This window comes from Scyliorhinus torazame, chromosome 15 (assembly GCF_047496885.1).
Source record: "Scyliorhinus torazame isolate Kashiwa2021f chromosome 15, sScyTor2.1, whole genome shotgun sequence".
Lineage (NCBI taxonomy): Eukaryota > Metazoa > Chordata > Chondrichthyes > Carcharhiniformes > Scyliorhinidae > Scyliorhinus > Scyliorhinus torazame.
In genome coordinates, this window is record NC_092721.1 from 86,572,091 (window position 1) to 86,595,842 (window position 23,752).

The following is a 23,752-nucleotide window of genomic DNA, read 5'->3' on the forward strand; positions in this document are numbered from 1 at the left end:
TCAAATGGGACTCTCTTTGCTTCGGGCTTCGCCGAGAAAGACTCTGCTGAAGCCACACTAACTTTAATTTCCTGTACAGATAAGCTCAGCCATTTTGTAATGCTGCCCCTCAGACTACCCACCTAGTTCTCTGCACCCCTAGTGCCCCAACCTACCCGTTAGGGGGTCCTCAAGCCCGCTCCCCATCCCCATCCCACCTCAGAAGGGCAGGGCACTAACTGTTCACTTAAATGAGGGCGAGATCCAGATTGCGATGCCAAGGTTTAACGGCCTCATTGCAACACTGAGTTGGGTGGCACGGTGGTTAGCACTGTTGCTTCACAGCTCCAGGATCCCACGTTCGATTCCCGGCTTGGGATACTGTCTGTGTGGAGTCTGCACGTTCTTCCCGTGTGTGCGTGGGTTTCCTCTGGGTCCCGGTTTCCTCCCACAGTCCAAAGATATGCAGGTTAGGTGGATTGGCCATGATAAATTGCCCTTAGTGCCCAAAAGGATTGGTGGGGTTGCTGGGTTGCGGCATGGGTTGGAGGCGTGGGCTTAAGTGGGGTGCTCTTTCCGGAGGCCGGTGCAGACTCCAAGGGCCGAATGGCTTCCTTCTGCACTGTAGATTCTATAATTCTATCTCCCCCATTATTTTTATTGCATCACAAAGCATTTTTGTACATTGATGTCAGCGTGACACACTTCTAAAAGTGTTCTTTATGCTGAATGATATTTCAGACATATTTGTTGTTTGGTTTGTTTAAAATTAATGTATGGATAGCCTCTATGATGGCATGGATCACTAGGGTTGTAATCCACGAAAGACTTGTATATAGATTCCTAAGTGTAATGAGATGGCTAGAAAATTATTATACCTCATTTGTGTACAGGAAAAATAAATTTAACTGATCAAATCATGAAATGGAATCTCCAAGTTTTAATTGTTTAATTTTTGCTGTAAAAAGAGACCTATTGAAACTTTTTGTCTTTGACTTATCAGAACATGAACAGGCATAAGAATGCCAAATTTCAAAGGAGTCAACAATTTATACTGCATGAGAAAAAATTGCGGACTGGTTGGCAAGTTGTATCTGGTCGATGTATTGCCATGGTCTAAGGTCAATGAGCAACGGAACAATCTCCCCCCTCCCTCCTGCCCACTCACCTTTGTTTAATTCAAAAATGGTGCAGTGTGCAATGCCAGGACATGTCCCTTTTTCCTGCAGAGGACATGTCCCTGAATGTGATTATATGTAGCTTCTAGCAAACGTACGTGAGCCACATTGCCAGCCCAAGGGCGGAATTTTACAGCCCCAATGCAGCAAGCTGTAAAGTCCATTGGTCGCGATTCTCCGCTCCCGCGACTAAGTGCCCACGCTGTCGTGAACGGCGTCGAGGTTCACGACGGCGCGAAGCGGCCCCGATCTCAACCGATTCAGGGCCCGAAAATGGGCTAGGATCGGGGCCGCGAGAAAATCCCCCCGGGTGTCGTGAAAGCAGCCTCATCAGCGCGCGCCGGGCTTTGGCGCAGGCGCGTAAATGACGCGGCCGGCGCCGCGTAACTGCCGTCACCCGCGCATGTGTGGTTGCCGTCCTCCCCGAGGCCGCCCCGCAAGAAGATGTCGGATGGATCTTGCGGGGCGCGGAGGAAAGGAGGTCCTCCTTCAGAGAGGCCGGCCCGCCGATCTGTGGGCACCGATCGCGGGCCAGACCCCATTTGAGGCCCCCCCCGGTGCAGGCCCCCCCCCCCCCCCCCCCCCCACAGGCCGTCTCCCCAGCGTTCCCGCGCTGTTCCCGCCAGCAGCGACCAGGTGTGGACGGCGCTGGTGGGAACCCGTCGTATTGGGCAGTCCACTCGGCCCATCCGGGCCGGAGAATAGCGGGGATAGCGGAGAATCACCATTTTGGGTGTCTCGGGCGATTCTTCGGCCTGCGCCGCGCAGAACACGATGGGGCCGTTCTCGCCGCTTGGGTGAATCGTGGGAGGGCGTCGGACCGGCAACGCGTGGAAAAATGGCGCGCCAGGCGATTCTCCCAACCGGCGCGGGAGCAGGTTTGGCAGGACAGGAAGATGTCTGCAGGAGGGGCAGTAAAATTCCACCCAAACTGATCATCTTAAATTGGTGTTGGTGTAATCTTAGCACATTTGGGATTGTTCAACACGTGTTCAATTGCAGTATCACATCTAACATTAAACATTATGCTCTGGGTTTTGGAAGCTCAGGCTGCTTGAGTACAGTGAGTACTCAGCCTATTGCGAATTTGAATCACAATGCACTCGAAATGGTGAAAGTACACTAAAGTGTCCAAAGATTGAGGATTTTTATGAAAAGGTAACTAAGTCTTGCATTTTCCGATTAAAAAATCTCAAATTCCATTATTTTGAATAAAGCATTTTTGCGTCTTTATTACCCTTCAGTAAAAATTGGACAATTTTGCCTTGTAATGAATTGAACTCTGTACTAAACCCCAGAGTATGAACATTCTTGTTGGCGAATAACCTTATTGACGAAATGGACAATCACTAATTTAGAATACAAACTACCAAAATGTATTTATCAATAAAGATTCATCCTTAACATTCCACAAGTTGAAGCATGGCATGGTCTTTGCTGTAGATCCCAGGATTTCTGGAGTCTTCTATTCTTGGTCCCTAGGACCTTAATCGCTTGAGTCTTGAAGATTCTACTTTAGCCAATTTACAAATACTCTGCAGCATCGGTTTGACAGGTTGAATGTTTTCTCTTTCTCCCTCTCCCAGTCTACAGTTTCTGCTGAGTGCTGAAGGCAGCTTTCACTTTCTAATCCGAATACTGATTTCTAATATTGATCTAACACTGATAACTTGGATTCTTCCTTATCCTTATTTCCGGATTCAACAATCCCTAACCTCACTTCTGGATTCTTATGGAAATCCATAGCATGTGGTTTCTTGCTGCAAACTCTAAAGCTATATTTACTTCTGGTTTTCTTGGGGTAACATCCCAAACATTCCTGTCAACTGGCACAGCTACTGACTCCTAACTCACTCTTGGCAAGAGCCCCTTTTCGTCTGTCCTGAGACAGTGCTACCCCCTGGTGAATGCAAAGACCCCGGGCGGGATTATCCGACCCCCCGCCGGGTGGGAGATTAGTCGGGGATCGGTGTGAATTGTACATCCGCCGCCCTCCCAATTCTCCCACCCCTAAAAATCGGCGTGGCGTGAGCCGCGCCGCACGCTTCGGAGAATGGCGCGGTCCGTGCGCGACTCAATGGGCCCTGGGGCTGTGCCAAAGTCCCGCCTGTTCTATGCCGGTCCCGCCGGCGTAAATTGGAGTTGGTCCCTTACCGGCCGGACCTGGCGGCGCGGGCGGGCTCCGGGTTCTTGGGGGGGTCGCGGGGGGATCTGGCCCCGGGAGGTGCCCCCACGGTGGCCTGGCCCACAGTCGGGGCCCACCGATCCGCGGACGGGCGTGTGCCGTGGGGGCACTCTATTCCTTCCGCACTGGAGGCCGTGGTCATCCGCCATTCCCGGTGCGGAAGTGACTCCATGTGCACATGCGCGGGGATGACGCTAGCATGCGCTGGCGCTCCCGTGCATGCGCCGGCTGGCGGAGGCCCTTTGGCGTCGGTTGGCGTGGCACCAGGCCCCTATCCCACCGGCCAGCGGGGCGCCAACCACTCCGGGGCAGGCCTAGCCCCTGAAGGTGTGGAGGATTCACAGAAGTCAAAGAGGTAACTAATTCTTGAAGGTCCTCTTAGTTAAAATGTACTGAAAGGGTAAGTTGGTTATTGGTATTGTGACAGATGGGGTTATTCTGAGTTTACCAGTGCAACGGGCTGACCTATTGCTGGACAATGTCTTTGTGAGGTGTCAGGTACTGTGCCCAGAAGGTCCACAGAGACTGGGGAAGCTGAGGGGAACGAGCAAAATTCTGCATAGCTGCAGAGGGCTGAGGAAGTCCCCAAACTCCAGTAAGGATTTAGGGGGCCAAAGGAAAGCCAGTAGAATTTAAAGAGGCAGAGAAAGAGACAAAGGATAGCAAAGATGCTGGCTGAAAGCAGCAGAGATTGAAGGGAATACAACAGAGGTATGGTTGGCAGAAATCTTCTTTAAGGATTTAAATAAGGACAAAGAAAGTTTACAAGCCGGCGAGAACAAATTGAGGGAGATGCCTGACCTAGTTGAAGTGCCACAGTGGAGTGCAGCGGAAACTGAACAACCACATGGGAGCTGTGTCCCAGAAGACCTAGGGGCAGATCTGGGGAAACCCCATCCCTGAAATAAGGGAAAAATGAAAGATAATTTATGTGCCCTCAGGGAAACAGCACTTCTGAAAACCACAAGGAAATAAAAGTGAAGTCAGTGTGGATTTGCCCTCTGAAGAATAAAATAGTTAGGTGATAAATCCAAAGGTCACTGAACCCAGCAGTCCAGATTCAGAACCCACTAAAGACAAAGTGCTTGAGTGGAGCGCAGATGCCTTCCAGGGGCTAAAGGATAGTTTATCACCCATCATCAGCTAGAGATACGAATTATCAATGTGCCAGAACTAGAACTATTAATCCCATGGGTTGTGGAAACAGGAATTAAAGGGTTAAAGACTTTACAGGCAGTGCAGCAATAACAAACATTTGCACGTTAGAATCTTTGGAACAGAAAAGTTGTCTCTTCAGTAGTCTGTGAAACTTGATCCCCTCCAGGCCTCGAGCTGAATTTGAGTTTCCACTTGGCGCAAACCTCACCTGAGACCACAGATCTGTTGGCATTAAAGTTCCCAAAGCATGAAGAACAGATGCCAATGAAAATTAAAACCTGCTAGACACCACACAACTTGGATTAAACAATGGAAAAAAGGGTGGATGGTACCAGGTTTTCTAAACAAAATTCTCCCTGGGGTCAGACCCCCAAAAAATAGATTTAATTATAATTGTGCCTCATCCAAAAAGGGTGAGGAGAAACGCAAACTTTGAGTGGGATTATTGGGGCCCGGCGACCAGTAATTCCCACCCGTGTCAATGGACCTTTCCATGGTCCATGTCCCATCTGTGGCAATCTTGTGGTGGGCGCAGCTGAAGAATCCAGCCCTTTATGTATGGATGCCCGAATGAATGTATGTCTATTTTCCTTATTTTTGAATGAATATTGTAATGATATGCCTTCGACATTTCATTTCTCTGGCAGGGAGATGTTATAAAGTGCTGGAAAAATACATCAGGCCTTGTACTATCTGTGGAGAGAGAAACAGGAGTTAATGAGTGCGATTTAATGGGACAAAAACAGAGTTCCATTTTGGGCATGTTTAGTGGGGTGCTCTCGACGCTTCACCACTATTTAATGGGACTTTGCTGGTTTTTGGCCTTGGCAAGGAACGTCCCGCTGAGGCTGCACTTGCATCATTTTCTGCACTGGCGAGCAAGAAGTGTATTCGCAGATCGGTGCACCGTTTTTAATGCCACCCCAATCTTACGACCCCCTCAGCCACCCCACCATGGCCTCCAGAGCCCCCCTACTGCACCCAACCTACCTCTTAGGGGATCATCGAGCCCCCCTCACCCCACCTCTTAAGGGCAAGGCACCCCCAGGCCAGATCTCTGGCATGGGCAACCTGGCAACCAGGCCGTTGGTACTGCCAGCCTGCATGCCGGGCCGGAGAATCCCCACAACCGCGCCACGCCACCCCAATGCCGGCACACGATTCGCCGCGGCGTTCGCTGCGGGCCGCCGATTCTCCGGTCCGGATGGGCCGAGCGGCCGCTCTAAAAAGGCAGAGTCCCGCCGGCGCTGTCCACACCTGGTTGCAGCCGGCGGGAACTCTGCGCGCAGGGTCGGGGGGCGGCCTGTGTGTGGGGGAGGGGGGTGGGGGTGGGGGGGGGCTTCCGATGGGACCTGGCCCGCGATCGGGGCCCACCGATTGGCGGACCGGCCCCTTGCTCCCCGGGCCTATTTTCTTTTACGCGCCACCCCTGAACTCCCACGCCATGTTGCGTTGGGGCCGGCATGTTGAGGGAGGCCACTGCGCATGCGCGGCTTGGTGCGGCGCACAGTTCGCGCCGAGATGGGAAGCTGAAGTGGCGTGAACCGCTCCAGCGCCGTGCTGGCCCCCTGTAGGGGCCAGAATCGGTACTCCCAGCGGCCCGTTCACGCCGTGATGAAACGCGACCGTGTTTCCAACAGCGTGGAGACACTGCCGTCAAATGGGAGAATCCCGCCCATAGCCTTAATAACCAGGATCCATCTTGTTTGTCCTGCTAAGTCATTTGTAGTTGGTTGAGTGGCAAGAAAAAAGACATTATGATAGCCTCCCTCCTCTAGAATTAAAATGCAGCATCCTTTGATGGGCATCACAAGAATTTTGCACACACAGCATGCGGAATCCCTCCCTGCTGAGACATGTTGCTGGTTCCTTGAGTAGAGCCTTCAGTGCCATATGGGTCCATCTCCTCCTGCACTCTGGGAAGCCAGAAATGTTGAAGGTTGGGTGCAGTAGGGGGGCTCTCTGCTTAATAAGGTTATATTTGACGAAATCAGATGCCCAAAGGAAGAAGCCATGTGTTGAATGCATGCATTCCCGTGTCCTTGGCTAATGTTATGGAAACCTCCAAAGGATGACTGGAAGACACTGAAGCTCTAGATGTTGAGGGCCATTCTCACCTCATCTTCACTAATAATAGCCTGGCTTCAAACTTTTCTTTCATATAGTGGGCAATTCCTCCCAACAACCTATGTACACACAGCTGCTCCTACAGTATGCTGGGCTGACATTCATTCCCTGTACACTTTATGAACAGGTTGGCAGTGGTGGTGCAGGGATGGTAGTAGCAACCTTGCTGCAGTCTTCTGCCATGGTACCTCACTTACTGTGCCTGCTGCCTCACCTCTTTTTCATGCTCATCTATGATAATGCAAAATAGGTCAATGTGCTGTCAAAATGCCACATTGAACTTTTGAATGCTTTGAAAGGAGTGGAAGCCCAAAAACTATTGTCTTCAGACACTCACCGGGACCTGGGTGGTAAAGTAGAATGTACCGTAACAGGAAAGTAGAGAAAGCACTCTGGAGCATCAGTTCCAGAATGCGGACATGAAGTTCCACAGCTTTCTGCTCCTTCAATGGTCTTCGAAGGCTGCAAATGTTGTAACAGCCATAGATCACTTCAACAATAGGTGACCAGGGACCCATCTGTGCAGAAATATATTTGTTTAAATTTGGTTGTCAAAGCGAAGTTAATTTGATTGTCAAAGCTAAGTATCAATTTAACTGGAAATACTTGTTTAATATCCTTCAAATTGAATATTACCTCTGAACTCAAGCTATTAAGCAGTGGTACCTGGTCATTCACAATGTCCGTGACCTCTATCTTAGTCATCTGCAAAGGCCGAGTTAACAGGTTTCACAGAGTGAGCAATCTTTATTACCTGTCTCCTGACAACAAAAAGACAGAAAGTGTAGGTTTCAGTAGTGACCACGAGAGGAATCTTTCTGACAATTTATGAACTGCAATTAACAATGTCGGGGTGGCAGTGTGGCCCAGTGGTTAGCACTGCTGTCTCACGGCACCAAGGACCCAGGTTCAATCCTCGCCCCGGGTCACTGTCGGTGTGGAGTTTGCACATTCTTGCTGTGTCTGCGTGGACCTTATCCCCACAACCCAAATATATGCAGGGTAGGTGTCTTGGCCACACTAAATTGCCCCTAATTGGAAAAAATTTAATGTTGCCTCATCTAACACGCTGGGGAGAGGACATATATATTACACATCTAAAAATTCAGTCTCTCCTTTACTTAAAAACAGAAACTTTATTCTTGGGCAAGAGGTTTTCTGCAATGTTATTTTAAAATGCAACTTCAATGAACCATAAAAATTGGAAAAGCTCTTCTGAGTCAGAGTTTGTAAATGTAATGGCTAATTGCTTCGTAGCTGTATTTCAGGAAGGCTGGACGAGATTGTTCTCATTGCAGTCTGGTGCTTGTAATGAACCGTACACATAAAGGATTTGTAATATCACAGGGGAACAATGGCCACAGAATCATTAAATTCAGCATTGTCCATGATTCAGAAGTTCCAACAATGAGGAAGCGTTGTGCAGGTCAAAGAGACACAGCCTGAGTGAGTGGGACATGTCCAGGGTGGGAATTTGAAACTTGGTGGTTTGGTGCAGTGAGGTAATTTGGTGCAGAGTGGGTGAAGGTGCTTTTTCCCTACTGTTTTGTTTTCTTCGGGCCTAGTTTTGGGAGCCGTTCGGAGGAGGAGGAGCAGTCTCTGTGTGAGTATAAAAACCTAACGGTAACTTCCTGTTTTTCACTTTTTTTTTTCAAAAGTGACGTCAGAGGGAAGCTGTGATCTGATTGGTTGATAGCAAATCTGCCCCAAATTTAAAAAAAAAAACACAGCTAAACTCGTAAACTTAAATTAAATTAATTAATTAGAGATGGCTGGTCAGGTGATGTGCTTGAGCTGCTTGATGTGGGAGCTGGCAGATCCCATTGCGAGCTGCAGCGACCACATCTGCAGTAAGTGTTCGCTGCTCGAAGAGCTCCGGCTCAGAGTTGATGAGCTGGAGTCTGAGCTTCAAACACTGAAGCACATCCGGGAGGGGGAGACTTACCTGGACACTGTGTTTCAGGAGGCAGTCACACCTGTCAGAGTAAGTAGTTTAAATCCTGCCAGTGGCCAGGGACAGCAGGGTGTGACTGCAGGTCAGGCAGGTAAAGGGAATCAGCAGTCAGGAACTCAGGAGCCTCAGCCCTTGACCCTGTCCAACAGGTATGAGGCACTTGCTCCCAGTGTAGATGACGAACAGGGCTGCAGGAAGGATGAGTCAGCTGACCAAGGCACCATGGTTCAGCAGGCCATTCAAGGGGTGGGAGTAAATAGGCAAGTTGTAGTTGTAGGGGATTCTATTATCAGGAGGATAGATAGTATCCTTTGTGAGCAGGATAAAGAGTCCCGCATGGTATGTTGCCTGCCCGGTGCTAGGGTGCGGGACATCTCTGACCGGCTTGAAAGGATACTGGAGAGGGAGGGTGAGGATCTAGTTGTTGTGGTCCATGTCGGTACCAACAACATAGGCAAGTCTAGAAAGAGCACCTGTTTAGAGATTATAAAGAGTTAGGATTCAAATTAAAAAAACAGGTCCTCAAGGGTCATAATCGCCGGATTACTGCCCGAGCCACGTGCAAATTGGCATAGGGAGGCAAGAATAAGGGAAGTTAACACGTGGCTGAAAGAGTGGTGTGGGAAAGAGGGGTTCCTTTTCATGGGACACTGGCATCAGTTTTGGGACAGGAGGGACCTATACCGTTGGGATGGTCTCCACCTGAACCGAGCTGGGACCAGTGTTCTGGCGAAACGAGTAAATAGGGTGGTCAATAGGACTTTAAACTAGAGATTGGGGGGGAAGGGAAAGTCAGGGAACCAAGAGGTGACGTAATCAGTGGGAAGTGTAGCTGCTTAGGAATACAAAAAAGCACGAAAAGACAGAACTCAGGAGAGGTTACGATAGTCCCCATCTCACAAAATATGACACAGTGTATGGAAAGGCACAGTAAACCAAGGTCCACCACACTAAGAAAACAAAAAGGGACGGTCAATAGAGAATTAAAGGTGCTATATTTAAGTGTACGGAACAAGGTAGATGAGCTTGTGGCCCAGATTGTGACTGGCAGGTATTATATGGTAGGTATCACAGAGACGTGGTTGCAGGGGGTTCAGGACTGGCATTTAAACATCCAGGGATTCACAACCTATCGAAAAGACAGAGAGGTGGGTAATTCCTTGTTAATTAGGAATGAAATTAAATCAATAGCACTAAACGACATAGGGTCAGATGATGTGGAGTCTGTGTGGGTAGAGTTGAGGAACCACAAAGGCAAAAAAACCATAATGGGAGTTATGTACAGGCCTCCAAACAGTGGTCAGGACCAGGGGCACAAGATGCACCACAAAATAGAAAGGGCATGTCAGAAAGGCAAGGTCACAGTGATCATGGGGGACTTCAATATGCAGGTGGACTGGGTAAATAATGTTGCCAGTGGACCCAAAGAAAGGGAATTCATTGAATGTTTACAGGAGGGCTTTTTGGAACAGCTTGTGATGGAGCCCACAAGGGAACAGGCCATTCTGGACTTAGTGTTATGTAATGAGCCAGACTTGATAAAAGATCTTAAAGTAAGGTTACACTTAGGAGGCAGTGATCATAATATGGTAGAATTCAATCTCCAATTTGAAAGAAAGAAGGTAGAATCAGATGTAAAGGTGTTACAGTTAAATAAAGGTAACTACAGTGGCATGAGGGAGGAACTGACGAAAATCGACTGGGAGCTGAGCCTAGTGGGGAAGACCGTAGAACAGCAATGGCAGGAGTTTCTGGGAGTAATTGAGGACACAGTACAGAGGTTCATCCCAAAGAAAAGAAAGGTTATCAGAGGGGGGATTAGGCAGCCATGGCTGACAAAGGAAGTTAGGGAATGCATCAAAGCAAAAGAGAAAGCCTATAATGTGGCAAAGAGTAGTGGGAAGTCAGAAGATTGGGAAGGCGACAAAAACAAACCGAGGATAACAAAGAGAGAAATAAGGAAAGAGAGGATCAAATATGAAGGTAGGCTAGCCAGTAACATTAGGAATGATAATAAAAGCTTCTTTAAATACATTAAAAACAAACGGGAGGCAAAAGTAGTCATTGGGCCGCTCCAAAATGACGCTGGTAATCTAGTAATGGGAGACAAGGAAATAGCTGAGGAACTAAATAGGTACTTTGCGTCAGTCTTCACTGTGGAAGACATGAGTAATATCCCAACAATTCAGGAGAGTCAGGGGGCAGAGTTGAATATGGTAGCCATCACAAAGGAGAAAGTGCTAGAGAAACTAAGAGGTCTAAAAATTGATAAATCTCCAGGCCCAGATGGGCTACATCCTAGAGTTCTAAATGAGATAGCTGAAGAAATAGTGGAGGCATTGGTTATGATCTTTCAAAAGTCACTGGAATCAGGGAAAGTCCCAGAGGATTGGAAAATTGGTTGTAACCCCCCCCCTGTTCAAGAAGGGAACAAGAAAAAAGATGGAAAATTATAGGCCAATTAGCCTAACCTCGGTTGTTGGCAAGATTCTAGAATACATTAAGGATGAGATTTCTAAATTCTTGGAAGTGCAGGGTCAGATTAGGACAAATCAGCATGGATTTAGTAAGGGGAGGTTGTGCCTGACAAACCTGTTAGAGTTCTTTGAAGAGATAACAAATAGGTTAGACCAAGGAGAGCCAATGGATGTTATCTATCTTGACTTCCAAAAGGTCTTTGATAAGGTGCCTCACGGGAGACTGCTGAGTAAAATAAGGGCCCATGGTATTCGAGGCAAGGTACTATCCTGGATTGACGATTGGCTGTCAGGCAGAAGGCAGGGAGTTGGGATAAAAGGTTTTTTTCGGAATGGCAACCGGTGATGAGTGGTGTCCCGCAGGGTTCAGTGTTGGGGCCACAGCTGTTCTCTTTATATATTAACGATCTAGATGACGGGACTGGGGGCATTCTGGCTAAGTTTGCCGATAATACAAAGATAGGTGGAGGGGCAGGTAGTATTGAGGAGGTGGGGAGGCTGCAGAAAGATTTAGACAATTTAGGAGAGTGGTCCAAGAAATGGCTGATGAAATTCAACGTGGACAAGTGCGGGGTCTTGCACGTTGGAAAAAAGAATAGAGGCATGGACTATTTTCTAAACGGTGACAAAATTCATAATGCTGAAGTGCAAAGGGACTTGGGAGTCCTGGTCCAGGATTCTGTAGGTAAACTTGTAGGTTGAGTCCGTAATTAAGAAAGCAAATGCAATGTTGTCATTTATCTCAAGAGGCTTGGAATATAAAAGCAGGGATGTACTTCTGAAGCTTTATAAAGCACTAGTTCGGCCCCATTTAGAATACTGTGAGCAATTTTGGGCCCCACACCTCCAGGAAAGACATACTGGCACTGGAGCGGGTCCAGCGGAGATTCACACGGATGATCCCAGGAATGGTAGGCGTAACATACGATGAACGTCTGAGGATCCTGGGATTATATTCATTGGAGTTTAGGAGGTTGAGGGGAGATCTAATAGAAACTTACAAGATAATGAATGGCTTAGATAGGGTGGACGTAGGGAAGTTGTTTCCATTAGCAGGGGAGACTAGGACCCGGGGGCACAGCCTTAGAATAAAAGGGAGTCACTTTGGAACAGAGATGAGAAGAAATTTCTTCAGCCAGAGAGTGGTAGGTCTGTGGAATTCATTGCCACAGAGGGCGGTGGAGGCCGGGACGTTGAGTGTCTTTAAGACAGCAGTTGATAAATTCTTGATTTCTCGAGGAATTAAGGGCTATGTAGAGAGCGAGCGGGTAAATGGAGTTGAAATCAGCCATGATTGAATGGTGGAGTGAACTCGATGGGCCGAATGGCCTTACTTCCGCTCCTATGTCTTATGGTCTTATGGAGGAGCCAAATATGTAACTTTAAGCAACTGCCTTCAAAGAAATGGCGGAATAACGCTGGACATGCCCAAGGATAAAGACATGCTTAGAATAAGAAAGCTCAGACTAAACAAGTGTGACTCCAAATAGATCAGTAAAAAATGATTAAAGATGGAAAGTATGCAGCACAAATCCTGTAAGATGAAGAGTTTACTGGGAAGAATGAGGGAACATGCCAAAATGTGGTGAAAAGGTGATCAGAAAGGCTGAGAGTGTTAGACAAAACATAGCTAGAGGGGGAAAAACATAACCATGAAATTCCCAGCAGTAATTACATAGTCAGAGAATAGGTGAGAAACCATAAAAGGTATTAATGGACTGGAAACAGAGTGAGCATGAAACAATAATCATTCTGAATGATTATTTCCAGCATACATTTGCAAGGGAAGATCATGAAAAACATGCCGTTCTCAAGCAGAGATACATTGGGTAAAATTAAATGACTTTGACATATATGAGATGGCAGTCTTAGGCTGAAAGGCGCAAAACTAATGAATAAATTACCAGGAATAAATTATTTATATATCAAAGTACTAAGAAAAAATTAGTACAAAAAATTATTGCAATGTAAACTGGGGAGTTGTTGGAAGGTTAGCAACAGGACATTGTGGTGCTCATGTTTGGAAAGGATGAGAAATCGGGCAAGGACATCTCCATGAGCCTGAATTAAGTTCTGTGTAAACTTGTGTGTTGCGAATATCTAATTTGTGATTCATAAGTTTTAGAATGTAACTTTTAGTATTATGAAGTAAAGTTTAAAGTGTAGCAAATGGGGGGTTTTCTGGATAAGCACCCGTGAAGTAAATGCAATTCAAACAATCTTGGAGTTTTTTTACACTTAAAAGGTTGGATCATGTTGATTTAACAGCCAGAAAGGTAAGATCATAAATCAGCAGATGGGTTTACTTAGCTAAAGAACTGGCGACATTGCATTTGCAGTTATTCCAGTAAAGGGTAAATTATTCCTGTGATTTCCTAGAATTAAGGAAAGCTTTGAAATTAAAAGGTAATTAATTTGCTTTTCTCCCTGTGAACAGTAGAAGAAAAATTTGGAAAGGGACGAATGACTGAAAGATTTGTTTAACTTGAAGCTAAAGGAAGAGATAGAATCATAGAATCCCTACAGTGCAGAAAGAGGCCATTTAGCCCATTAAGTCTGCAGCAACCCTTGAAAAGACTACCCGACCCAAGCCCAATCCCCCTCCCTATAACCCCAGCCAGAGGGGTAATTCAGCATGGCATATCCACCTAACCTGCACATCGTTGGACAGTGGGAGGAAACCATCTACATCTAATCCTCAGTGAATATCTTGTTACATAAGTAATCAGCTTGGTTGCAGTTTGGAACCATAGCAGCGGGCTATTGGAAACCAAGGCTGTTTTCTGATTTTTAAACCACTGCGCAGGAGTCACAGGAAGGCCCATGCTTGAGCTGTGGAAACCAGAGTCATGGGGTGGGATTCTCCCAGGCCCGCGCCGGGCCGGAGAATCCCCACAACCGTGCCACGCCGCCCCGACGCTGGCACGTGATTATCCACAGAGCAGAGTATCGGCGCCATTGGCACCGGCGCGTTTGGCACGGCGCTGGTCGCGGGCTGCCGATTCTCCAGCCCGTATGGGCCGAGTGGGCCGCTCTAAAAAGGCAGAGTCCCACCGGCGCTGTCCACACCGCTTGCAGTCGGCGGGAACTCTGTGCACAGGGTCGGGGGTGCGGCCTGGGGGGAGGCTCTGACCCCGGGGGGGGGGGGGGGGGGGGGGGCACTGATGGGGCCTGGCCCGCGATCGGGTCCCACCATTTGGCAGGCCGGCTTCTCGCTCCCCGGACCTATTTTCTTACGCGCCAGCCTCTGAACTCCCGTGCCATGTTGCGTTAGGGCCGGCATGTTGAGGGAAGCTACCACGCATGCGCGGGTTTGCGCGGCGCACAGTTAGCGCTGGGATGGGAGGCTGGAGTGGCGTGAACCACTCCAGCGCCATGCTGGGAGAATCAGTACTCCCAGTGGCCCGTTCACACCGTCGTGAAAGGCGACGGCGTTTCCAACGGCATGGACACTCTGCCACCGAATGGGAGAATCCCGCACATGAGGTCTGTAAAAAAATTGGAGGGGCAGTTAGCCAAAAGCTAATGGTGGACCCCCATAAAACCTTGTACCCTGGCGAATGTCTGGAACATTCGGTCCCAGAAATAAAGTGAATAAACCTTCCAGATTTTGTAAGATAAGAAAACTTCTGGGGCTGGGGAGGGAAATAAAAAGTAGAACTGAGTTTACAGCATAATTTTTTGATAAGTTAATAGTGCTTCTTTTTGATCTACAATAAAGTTTGTTTCTGTCTAAGAATGTGAAATCCCATGGCATAGGTCTGTCAGTTAATTGTTGGTTGTTCAGATTTCTTCTTTAAATATTAATGGCCCCCTAACACATGGATTTTCAAAGTTTCGGTTGCGACCCATGGGTGGTGTTGGGAGAGTGGCGGAGCGATCGACCACGCCCGCAGGAGATCCCGATCGCAGGAGAAGCGCCCAATTGCCAATACCGCCTTTAAGATTGAGAATGGCAACGGCTGCCGTCTTTTAAATGAAACAAAATGAGGCTGTGTGCAGTTATCCGGCCAGAAGCGACAGCAGTGAGAAGGTCGCCTGCCCTGTGTGTACACTTGATGTCAAGTGCCCCGTGTGTGCTTTTCGCATCAAAGCACGAAGGACAGCTGATTCCATTATCTAGCTTCTGGCAAACAAGACTAGAGCACTGTATAGATGGAAAATGTTCTTCCAAGTAAGAGGCTGGTTTAGCATAGTGGGCTAAACAGCTGGCTTGTAATGCAGAACAAGGCCAGCAGCGCGGGTTCAATTTCAGTACCGGCCTCCCGAACAGGCACCGGAATGTGGTGACCAGGGGCTTTTCACAGCAACTTCATTGAAGCCTACTTGTGACAATAAGCGTTTATTACTATTATTATTATTATTATTTTTATTAAGCTATGGCCAGAGACACACATTAAGCGGTGTACCTACTGGACAGGATCTCACAACAGAATCTGCTGGCAAGAGCTGCCCAGGAGAGTCCAGGACAGGACAGAGCAGTGATGGTGTTAGCTCTGTACAGAGCTCTAGGGACTCTGGATAACAACCCAAAAAGAAGAAACTTAACTCGGGCCAAAGCAGTATAAAGATGATTCCTTGAGGGATGGTTTTGTCAATTGTGCCAATGCAAATATGGATGCAAAGCCCATGTGTGTTATGTGCAGGAATACTGGAAAATAAGAGCAGAAGTTTCAGATTTTGAAAGAGAAGTGGTGGGTGAAAAATTCATTTTGTAGTTGAGACCCCAGAGTTATTAACTTACAGCTGACTCCAAGTCAAAAGACTATGCAGCTGTACCTGACCTGTGATACTACATCAAAAGCACACCAAAAGCTCATGAGGCTGTCAGCATTCAAGAGTATCCAGTGCTGGGTAAAACAAGCATTTTGGTGTTATTGCCATGATGACCGACATCTGCGAGGTTTGACTTTCCATTTTCACAAAGGTGAAGACGGCACAAAGGAACTAGCTGAAGTTTGCACCTGATATGCGCATTGCCCTCTCCTTCTTTGAACCTGATTCAAGTGAGATCGTGAGGACCAAACAGGCTCCCCTTTTGCATTAAATGTACGCGAATGTGGCATGGGGCGTGAAGGCTGGCTGGTGGGCCACGGAAGTCAGCCGGTGTGGGTCGTGACGGTCGGCCGGTGTGGGACTGAAGGTCATCCTTTAGCAAATGTGGCATGTGTCGCGAAGGCCGGCTGATGGGCCATGAAAGTCAGCCGGTGTGGGTCGTGAAGGTTGGCCGGTGTGGGTCGTGAAGGTCGGCCGGTGTGGGTCTGAAAGTCGGCCGGTGTGGGTCCCAAAGGTCGGCCGGTGTGGGTCCCAAAGGTCGGCCGGTGTGGGTCGTGAAGGTCGGCCGGTGTGGGTCGTGAAGGTCGGCCGGTGTGGGTCGTGAAGGTTGGCCGGTGTGGGTCTGAAAGTCGGCCGGTGTGGGTCCCAAAGGTCGGCCGGTGTGGGTCCCAAAGGTCGGCCAGTGTGGGTCGTGAAGGTCGGCCGGTGTGGGTTGTGAAGGTTGGCCGGTGTGGGTCTGAAAGTCGGCCGGTGTGGGTCCCAAAGGTCGGCCGGTGTGGGTCCCAAAGGTCGGCCAGTGTGGGTCGTGAAGGTCGGCCGGTGTGGGTCGTGAAGGTCGTCCGGTGTGGGTCGTGAAGGTCGTCCGGTGTGGGTCGTGAAGGTCGGCCGGTGTGAGTCCCGAAGGTCGGCCAGTGTGGGTCTGAATGTCGGCCGGTGTTGGTCTAATAGGTCGGCCAGTTGGCAAAAGTGGGTCCCGAGAAAAAAGTATGAAAAACACTGCCCGAACTGGATCATACCAAATGATCATTAGTGATCAGGACTAAATTTGGGGATTAAAAGTACACTAATGATCTAATAATCAGCAATAAACAAAGGGAGAGATTCTGCCTGTCTAAACACCTTCGCTTCTTTGGAGAAGCAACATCCTAAATGAACTGAAGTAAAGCTAGAAATATTTTGGACCGACACTTGCAAAAACAATTTGCCGAAATGTCACCATTAGTCACTCAAAACTTCTTCCAGGCTCTCTTTGTGGCACTGGAAATAATTCCATCATCCCAAGTCACCATTGGAACTATAGTTTCCCATCCTGCATTATTCTGGTGAATGAATCTATGATGTGCACTGTCTATGTCTTCACTGCCTTTTTAATAAAGGAATAGCCTAAAACCTAACCAATATTTTTTTTAAAGCCTTTGTTAATTATTTACTTGTGTCCTATTGCCCATTTTTACAAAATGCTATTGGCCTTCTTTTGGTTTTATTTACGTGCGCTCATACTTTTCAGGAATTATGTATTTGACTCTTATTCTGTTGAATCATTCACACCCTGTTGACTATGTATAAAATCCCAGCCTTTGCATAAAATCCCAGCCTTTGCACAAAATCCCAGCCTTTGCACAAAATCCCAGCCTTTGCATAAAATCCCAGCCTTTGCACAAAATCCCAGCCTTTGCACAAAATCCCAGCCTTTGTTTTTTATTGCTCTCCGAATGTATGTTTCATTCTTGTCCACATTAAATGACATCTACCATTGTCAAATCTCTCCTACTTTTGTCAGCAATTCTTGAAATTGTGTCCCTTGTACCCAAGTTTAAGCTGCAAAAAGTACATAAAATATAAACCGGTCCAGCAGTGACCTCTGCTGTACATCACTTCCAACTTCCTCAAATCCAGGCTACCCATTTAGTCTCACTCATTCTTTCCAGTCTGTCAGTTGATTTGTTATCTCTGCTCCCACATTCTTCTTATATGCCTCCAAATTTTGAACAACCCTCTTTTGAGACACTTATCAAACACATTCTAAAAGTCCATATGCATTCCATTCTCAGCATTAGCCCAATCACATACTTCTTCAAAAAAGCTCTTAAATTTGCCTTTATTGTTTTAATAAATATGTGCTGGCTGATGTGATTAATACATGCATTTTGAAATGTTTACTAATTTTATCTTGAATTTTGACAGCTGCTGGAATTCGATGCTCTGAACAGTATATATTTCTGATCCAGTATTTTAAAAAGTTGTTAAGTGTTCATGATATATTTTGTCACCTATAAATATTTTCATTGCACTGAATATTTACAAGTGTAATACATGCCAAGTGGCCCATTATAAATGGTCAAATCCCCTTTTCACTTTGTCTTCCCCATTGTTATGAAGGACTTCAGTGAAGGAATTTCACTCTTTTTTTTTTTTCTCTTAACCTGTTTGAAACCAATTTAGTCTTTTTGGAAAATCTGACATGAACGGAAAAATTAAATTATGTTGTGTTAAGTTCATAAAGGCAAAAATGCAATGAAGGCAGTTAAAGAGGTCCCTTACAGTATTTCGTGGTCAAATAATTCATGCTGGACATTGAATAACTGATACTGTACAGCAAAACAATTGTTCTTTTGTCTTTTTTAGTTCTGCAATTTGGAAATTAAGTATTGAGCTCTCAATAGGTTAACATCCTTTTGGATTGAAAGTTCTCCTCCTATTGACAGTGTCCCATCTACCTGAAATTAACTTCTAAGATCTTTCCTCTATAACCATCTCACAGTTTTGTTTACGATGACATCAGACGTTATGGGATTGATGTGACTAATGTGATTGTTCATGCAGAATCATCCTTCCCAACCTCCATTGTCATCAGCAACATAAGCAATGGTTTGCGTACCATCCTTCACACAGACAGGTTTGTATGTGCAATGTGAAAGCTTGGTAATTGTGTTATGCAGGATTTCTGTTCCCGTTGCTTGGCAAGGATAGATTCCCATAGGGTTCAAGTCTGAATGTCGCATTGCTTTCTCAGCATCTTGAAGCTGTTCACTGCAATGGCTTTTGTTAGATTGCCACCTATTGACTACAAATAGTTGGAAATCTAGAAGATGGGACCAAACTTGCCTCTCAAAATATATCGCTCATGTTGAGTACTCCAACTCCAATTACACCGTTAAACACTACGTCAAATACAGAATTTTTACTTTTTAATCATAGAAATCACTGAGAGTTAGGGTAAGACTAAAAACTTTGTTCTAATCACAGGCTACTAAGGTTGGAATGGGTATCAGTGGTCAGGTATGTGATTAACAACCTCCAGCATTAATGTTGCTCTCAATCATTATTATCAGTGTTTGGACAAACAGATGGTTTCATCAGAGGTAAGCAGGTTTCTCCAACCAAATGCACAGACTTGTGGTTTTGTATTTTCATTTTTTTATTTCAGAAACAGCCAAGTAACACCAGACTTTCCCTATCTTTCTGTCTCCTGCCTTTGCCATTTTCCTTGGCGAAGTTTCATAACAGATGATTTTCAAAGCAGAGGTGTTAACATATCGAATATTGTGTGGCAATGTGTGGGAATCACACCTTGTGCCTGCTGCATCGTGAACCATTCCAATGGCTCGCGAACAGTCATACTGTCTGACACGTAAGATTTGTGGACGCTTCAATCTTTTTTGCCTATATTTTTTTAAAGTGCCAATGCAGAAATATTCCTTTCGTAGTCTTTTTAATATTCTGAGTAGTAAGTAACTGGTTCAGTGAATAAATACGGTGAGCATTGAGCTACACAGACGAAGAAGGTCCAGGTCACATGCAAACTGTTGAGTTTACTGAGTCCGGTGAATGCGTGTGCTGCAATGTGCAGTTTGTCTCTGTTGTTAAGTAAGAAGTCTTACAACGCTAGGTTAAAGTCCAACAGGTTTATTTCAAACATTAGCTTTCGGAGCACTGCTCCTTCCTCATTCACCTGAGGACGGAGCAGTGCTCCGAAAGCTAGTGTTTGAAACAAACCTGTTGGACTTTAACCTAGTGTTGTAAGATTTCTTACTGTGCTCACCCCAGTCCAACACTGGCATCTCCACATCTGTTGTTAAGAGAAGAGAAACAAAATTAGTCAGGTTATCTATTCATGATAATTGACTTGTGCCCCTCCCCACTAGAAAACATACCTGTGTGAAATGTTGGGCAACTATTTATGCTCAGCTGGGATGACCCCTGTGGTGGAAGGGCTTTTTGCTACGCTCTTTAGATTGCACAGCTGACAACAATTTAGTTGAAATACCAAAGTGTAGCTGCCATCTGAAACCCACATTGCAACATATGAGGTCAGTACTTTGAAGAGTATGAGGGTGAGAGAGTTTCAATTCTGACGGCCTGGGTTTTTGCGGTGATCTTCATCATCATTACTCCTCTGAAACTGACAGCAGCTCCTGGAGACTGCATGTGCGCAGTTATGAAATGAAATGAAAATCGCTTATTGTCACAAGTAGGCTTCAAATGAAGTTACTGTGAAACGCCCCTAGTCGCCACATTCCGGCGCCTGTTCGGGGAGGCTGTTACGGGAAGTTAGACATAGAAATCCAGAAAAAAACAAAATGTTGTGAAGCTGGAAATCTGAAATAGAAACAGAAAATGTTGGAAAGACTCTGGTCTGGCAGCACCTATCAAGCGAGAAACAGAATTAATTCTCAGTCCATATGACCCTTCAGAGCTGATATGAGGCAAATGTAAAGAATTTTATACTGCCGAAGAGAAGGTGCCACAAGTGGAGCAAAATAGAAAGGTCAGGGAAAGGTGGGAGTTCAGGAGAGATTTCCTGGACTCCTAGACAAAGGAAATGTTAATGATAGTGTTAAAGACCATGACAGGTGCTAATAGTGGCATAAAGGTCAGACAGAAGAATACGGGTCAGCACTCTGAAAGCAAAACATAAGATCAAGTTACAGACTTGTGTGTGTGTGTGTGTGTGTGGGGGGGGGGGTTGGGGAAAAATCAAAATGGAGGACAGAGTTCATGGTTGTTGAGCTCTATGTTCAATCCAGAAAGCTGGAAAGTGCCTAATTGGAACATGAGGTGTTGTTCCCCCAGTTTGCATGGACTTCACTGGAAGACTATAACAGGCCAAGAACAGAAATGTAGGCATGAGAGCAAGATGGTGAATTAAAATGGCAAGCGACAGGAAGGTCAACTTCATGCTTACGGACTAAGCAAAGGTGTTCTGCAAAGCAGTCATCCTGACTGCTTTTAGTCTCGCAGTGTAGAGGAGACCACATTGGGGAGCAGCGAAACAATAACTAAATTGCAAGTAGTACAAGTGAATGACTGGTTCAGCTGGAAGGAGTGTTTTGGGGCCTTGATGGGGGAAGAGGTAAAGGGTCAGGGACACTTCCTGTGATTGCATGGGAAGGCGCCAGGGGAAAGGGGTGAGGTGTTTGGGGGGGGGGGGGGGGGGATGATAGAGGAGTGAGCCAAGTTGTTACGGATAGAACAGAGCCTACTGAATGCAAACAGGGTAGGTGAGAGGAGATGTGGTGCTGGCGGAAATTGTGGAGGTGATCCTTTGAATGCGGAGACTGGGAGGGTGAAAAATGAGGACGAGGGGAATTCGATCATGGGTCTGGGAGGGAGCAGAGGGCGAGGGCAGAAATGCGGGAGACGGCTGGGATACAGTTGAAGGTGCTGTCACAGTTGGGGAAAAGCTTGACTCAGGAAAAAGGAAAGCTTGACTTAGGAAAAAGGAGACATGTCAGAAGACCCATTTTAAATGGCAGCATCATCAGACCAGATATGATGGAGGCAGAGAAACTGGGAGAATGGGATGGAGCCCTTATACGAAGCAGGGTGTGAGGAGGTGTAGTCGAGGTTGCTGTGGGAGTTGATGGGCTTGGAATGAATATTAGCAGTCAGGCTATCAGCGGAAGAGGAGACCGAGAAGTCAAGGGAGGTAAGTGTCAGAAATTGAGCATGTGAAGGTGAGAGAGGGGCGGAAATTATAAGCAAATTGATAAGTTTGTTTAGGACATTTCAGCTTCTAGTTTCATCTCTGTGTAAGTCACAATTATTTATTTCACTCTGGTAAATTTGATCAAAAGTGAAGATAATCGGTATGTTTTATCTCTTGGTTTACTGTCTGTGAGTTGGCTGCTTACCCTGCTAGATGACGTAACTGTTGCCGGATACCTGCAAATTCCTTTATTTGGTGCTAGATTCAACTAACACAGGGAAAGGGGAAATCCAGAAATCATTATGGCAATTTGTTTTTGAGGGGTGGTGAGTGCTACCACTTTGCCGCTGACTATGAAATCCGGGACTATAATCTTGGAATTCACCTTCTAATTATCCAATCAAAGCCTTGCAAAAATGAGAAAATTCATAAGCTCCTTGTAAAAGCAGTTTTCTCATGTTTGCAATAAAATAAAGTCCCAAAGAATGATTCAGTTCAGTTTATAATATTTATATTGTTCATTCATTCATCATCTTGCTCTGCCCTGGCTCATTTTCTGCTGATGCTTCATCCTGAGCTATTTTCTTGGCAGTTTTTGTCAGTGGTTTGCCGTTGCCTTCCACACTCAGTGGCAGGGTGATGAGGCAGGTCCCAAGTCTGCCTCAACTGGAACAGAAGTCAAACCCGCAGTGTTGCCGTTATGCTGAATCACACACTAGCCAACTGAGCTAACAAGCCCTCATTTATGTCGCATCCGTCTTCATTTGTGTGTCTTGGGTAATACTGTCTCATACACGCAAGACCAAAATTTGGAGACTAATTATTTCAAAAATTCCCATTAACCAATTATGTCTTCCTCCATTGTGGAGGGCCAACTGTATTTACAAACATTGAAAGTTGCTCACAACTTCCAGGTTGTATGTCTGCTTTGCCCCTTAGGAATGCAGTTAAAAATAAGTTGAAAGAAACATTCTTTGTATTTTTTAATAGCTGTTGGCGATCTGGGGCGGGATTCTCCCGAACCCGGGGCCGGGCTGGAGAATCCCCGCAACCCGGCCACTCCGCCCCGATGGCGGCACACCATTGGCGCAGGTGCATATGGCGCAGCGCCGGTCGCGGGCCGCTGCACGCGGCCGGGCTGCCAATTCCCCGGCCCGGCCGCTCTAAAAAAAACAAAAAAACAGAGTCGCGCCGGCGCCGTCCACACCTGGTCGCAGCCAGCGGGAACTCTGCGCCCAGGGTTGGGGAGCAGCCTGTGGGAGGGGGGGGGGCCTCCAACCCCGGGAGAGGCCGCCCTCCGACCCCGGGGGAGGCCTCCGAGTGGGCCGTTGAGGGAGGCCACCGCGCATGCACGGGTTGGTGCCGGCGCCACTGTGCGTGCGCGGATCCCGTGGCACACAGTTCGCACCAGGATGGGAGTGAACTGCTCCAGCGCCGTGCTGGCCCCCTTTAGGGGCCAGAATCGGTACTCCCAGCGGCCCGTTCATGCCATCGTGAAACGCAATGGCGTTTCCGACGGCGTGGACACTCTGCTGCTGAATGGGAGAATCCCGCCCCTGTGCTTCCAAGTTTTAAATTGAAGTGTTGGGCACTCTGATACACAGACGAACCAACACGGTTGCGAATGGTACAACGCAGTTTTATTTCAATGAACAATTAACATATTAAACTCTGGTATTCAGCACATGGTGAACCTCTGAGTGGCTGGCAATGAGGTCTGTGCCCTGAGCCCTCTCCTGCTCGAGTGCCCAGGAAGTGTCGTGTTCCCTGCTCTGTACTGTGTATGCTCTTGTCCGTGATTGGCTGTCATGTTTTGTATGTTGATTGGTCCGTTGATATGTCCATCATTATGTGTGTATGTATGTGCTGTGATGTTCACCTGAATATCATGACAAAATAATACAAAGGAATGAATGAGTGAACAATTGAGTGAGCTAAAATGTAGCAATATACACATCCAAGGCCTTTGTGAAGAAACTGAAATCGGGA

General features: G+C 46.9%; 1 protein-coding gene across 8 annotated transcripts in view; it reads left to right on the forward strand.

The window, feature by feature from the left end:
* khk (ketohexokinase) overlaps positions 1-23,752 on the forward strand; it is an 83,032-nt gene that overhangs the window by 16,462 nt on the left and 42,818 nt on the right. For 4 of the 8 annotated variants that reach the window (XM_072476379.1, XM_072476380.1, XM_072476385.1 and 1 more), the window contains exon 4: positions 19,331-19,465. The exons of 1 other annotated variant lie outside the window; for it this stretch is intronic. In XM_072476379.1, the coding sequence (XP_072332480.1) occupies positions 19,331-19,465 (135 nt within the window). Of the gene's footprint in view, positions 1-18,595; positions 18,731-19,330; positions 19,466-23,752 lie in introns of all 8 variants that reach the window. 3 more of the 8 variants (XM_072476383.1, XM_072476382.1, XM_072476378.1) reach the window with 2 other exon arrangements.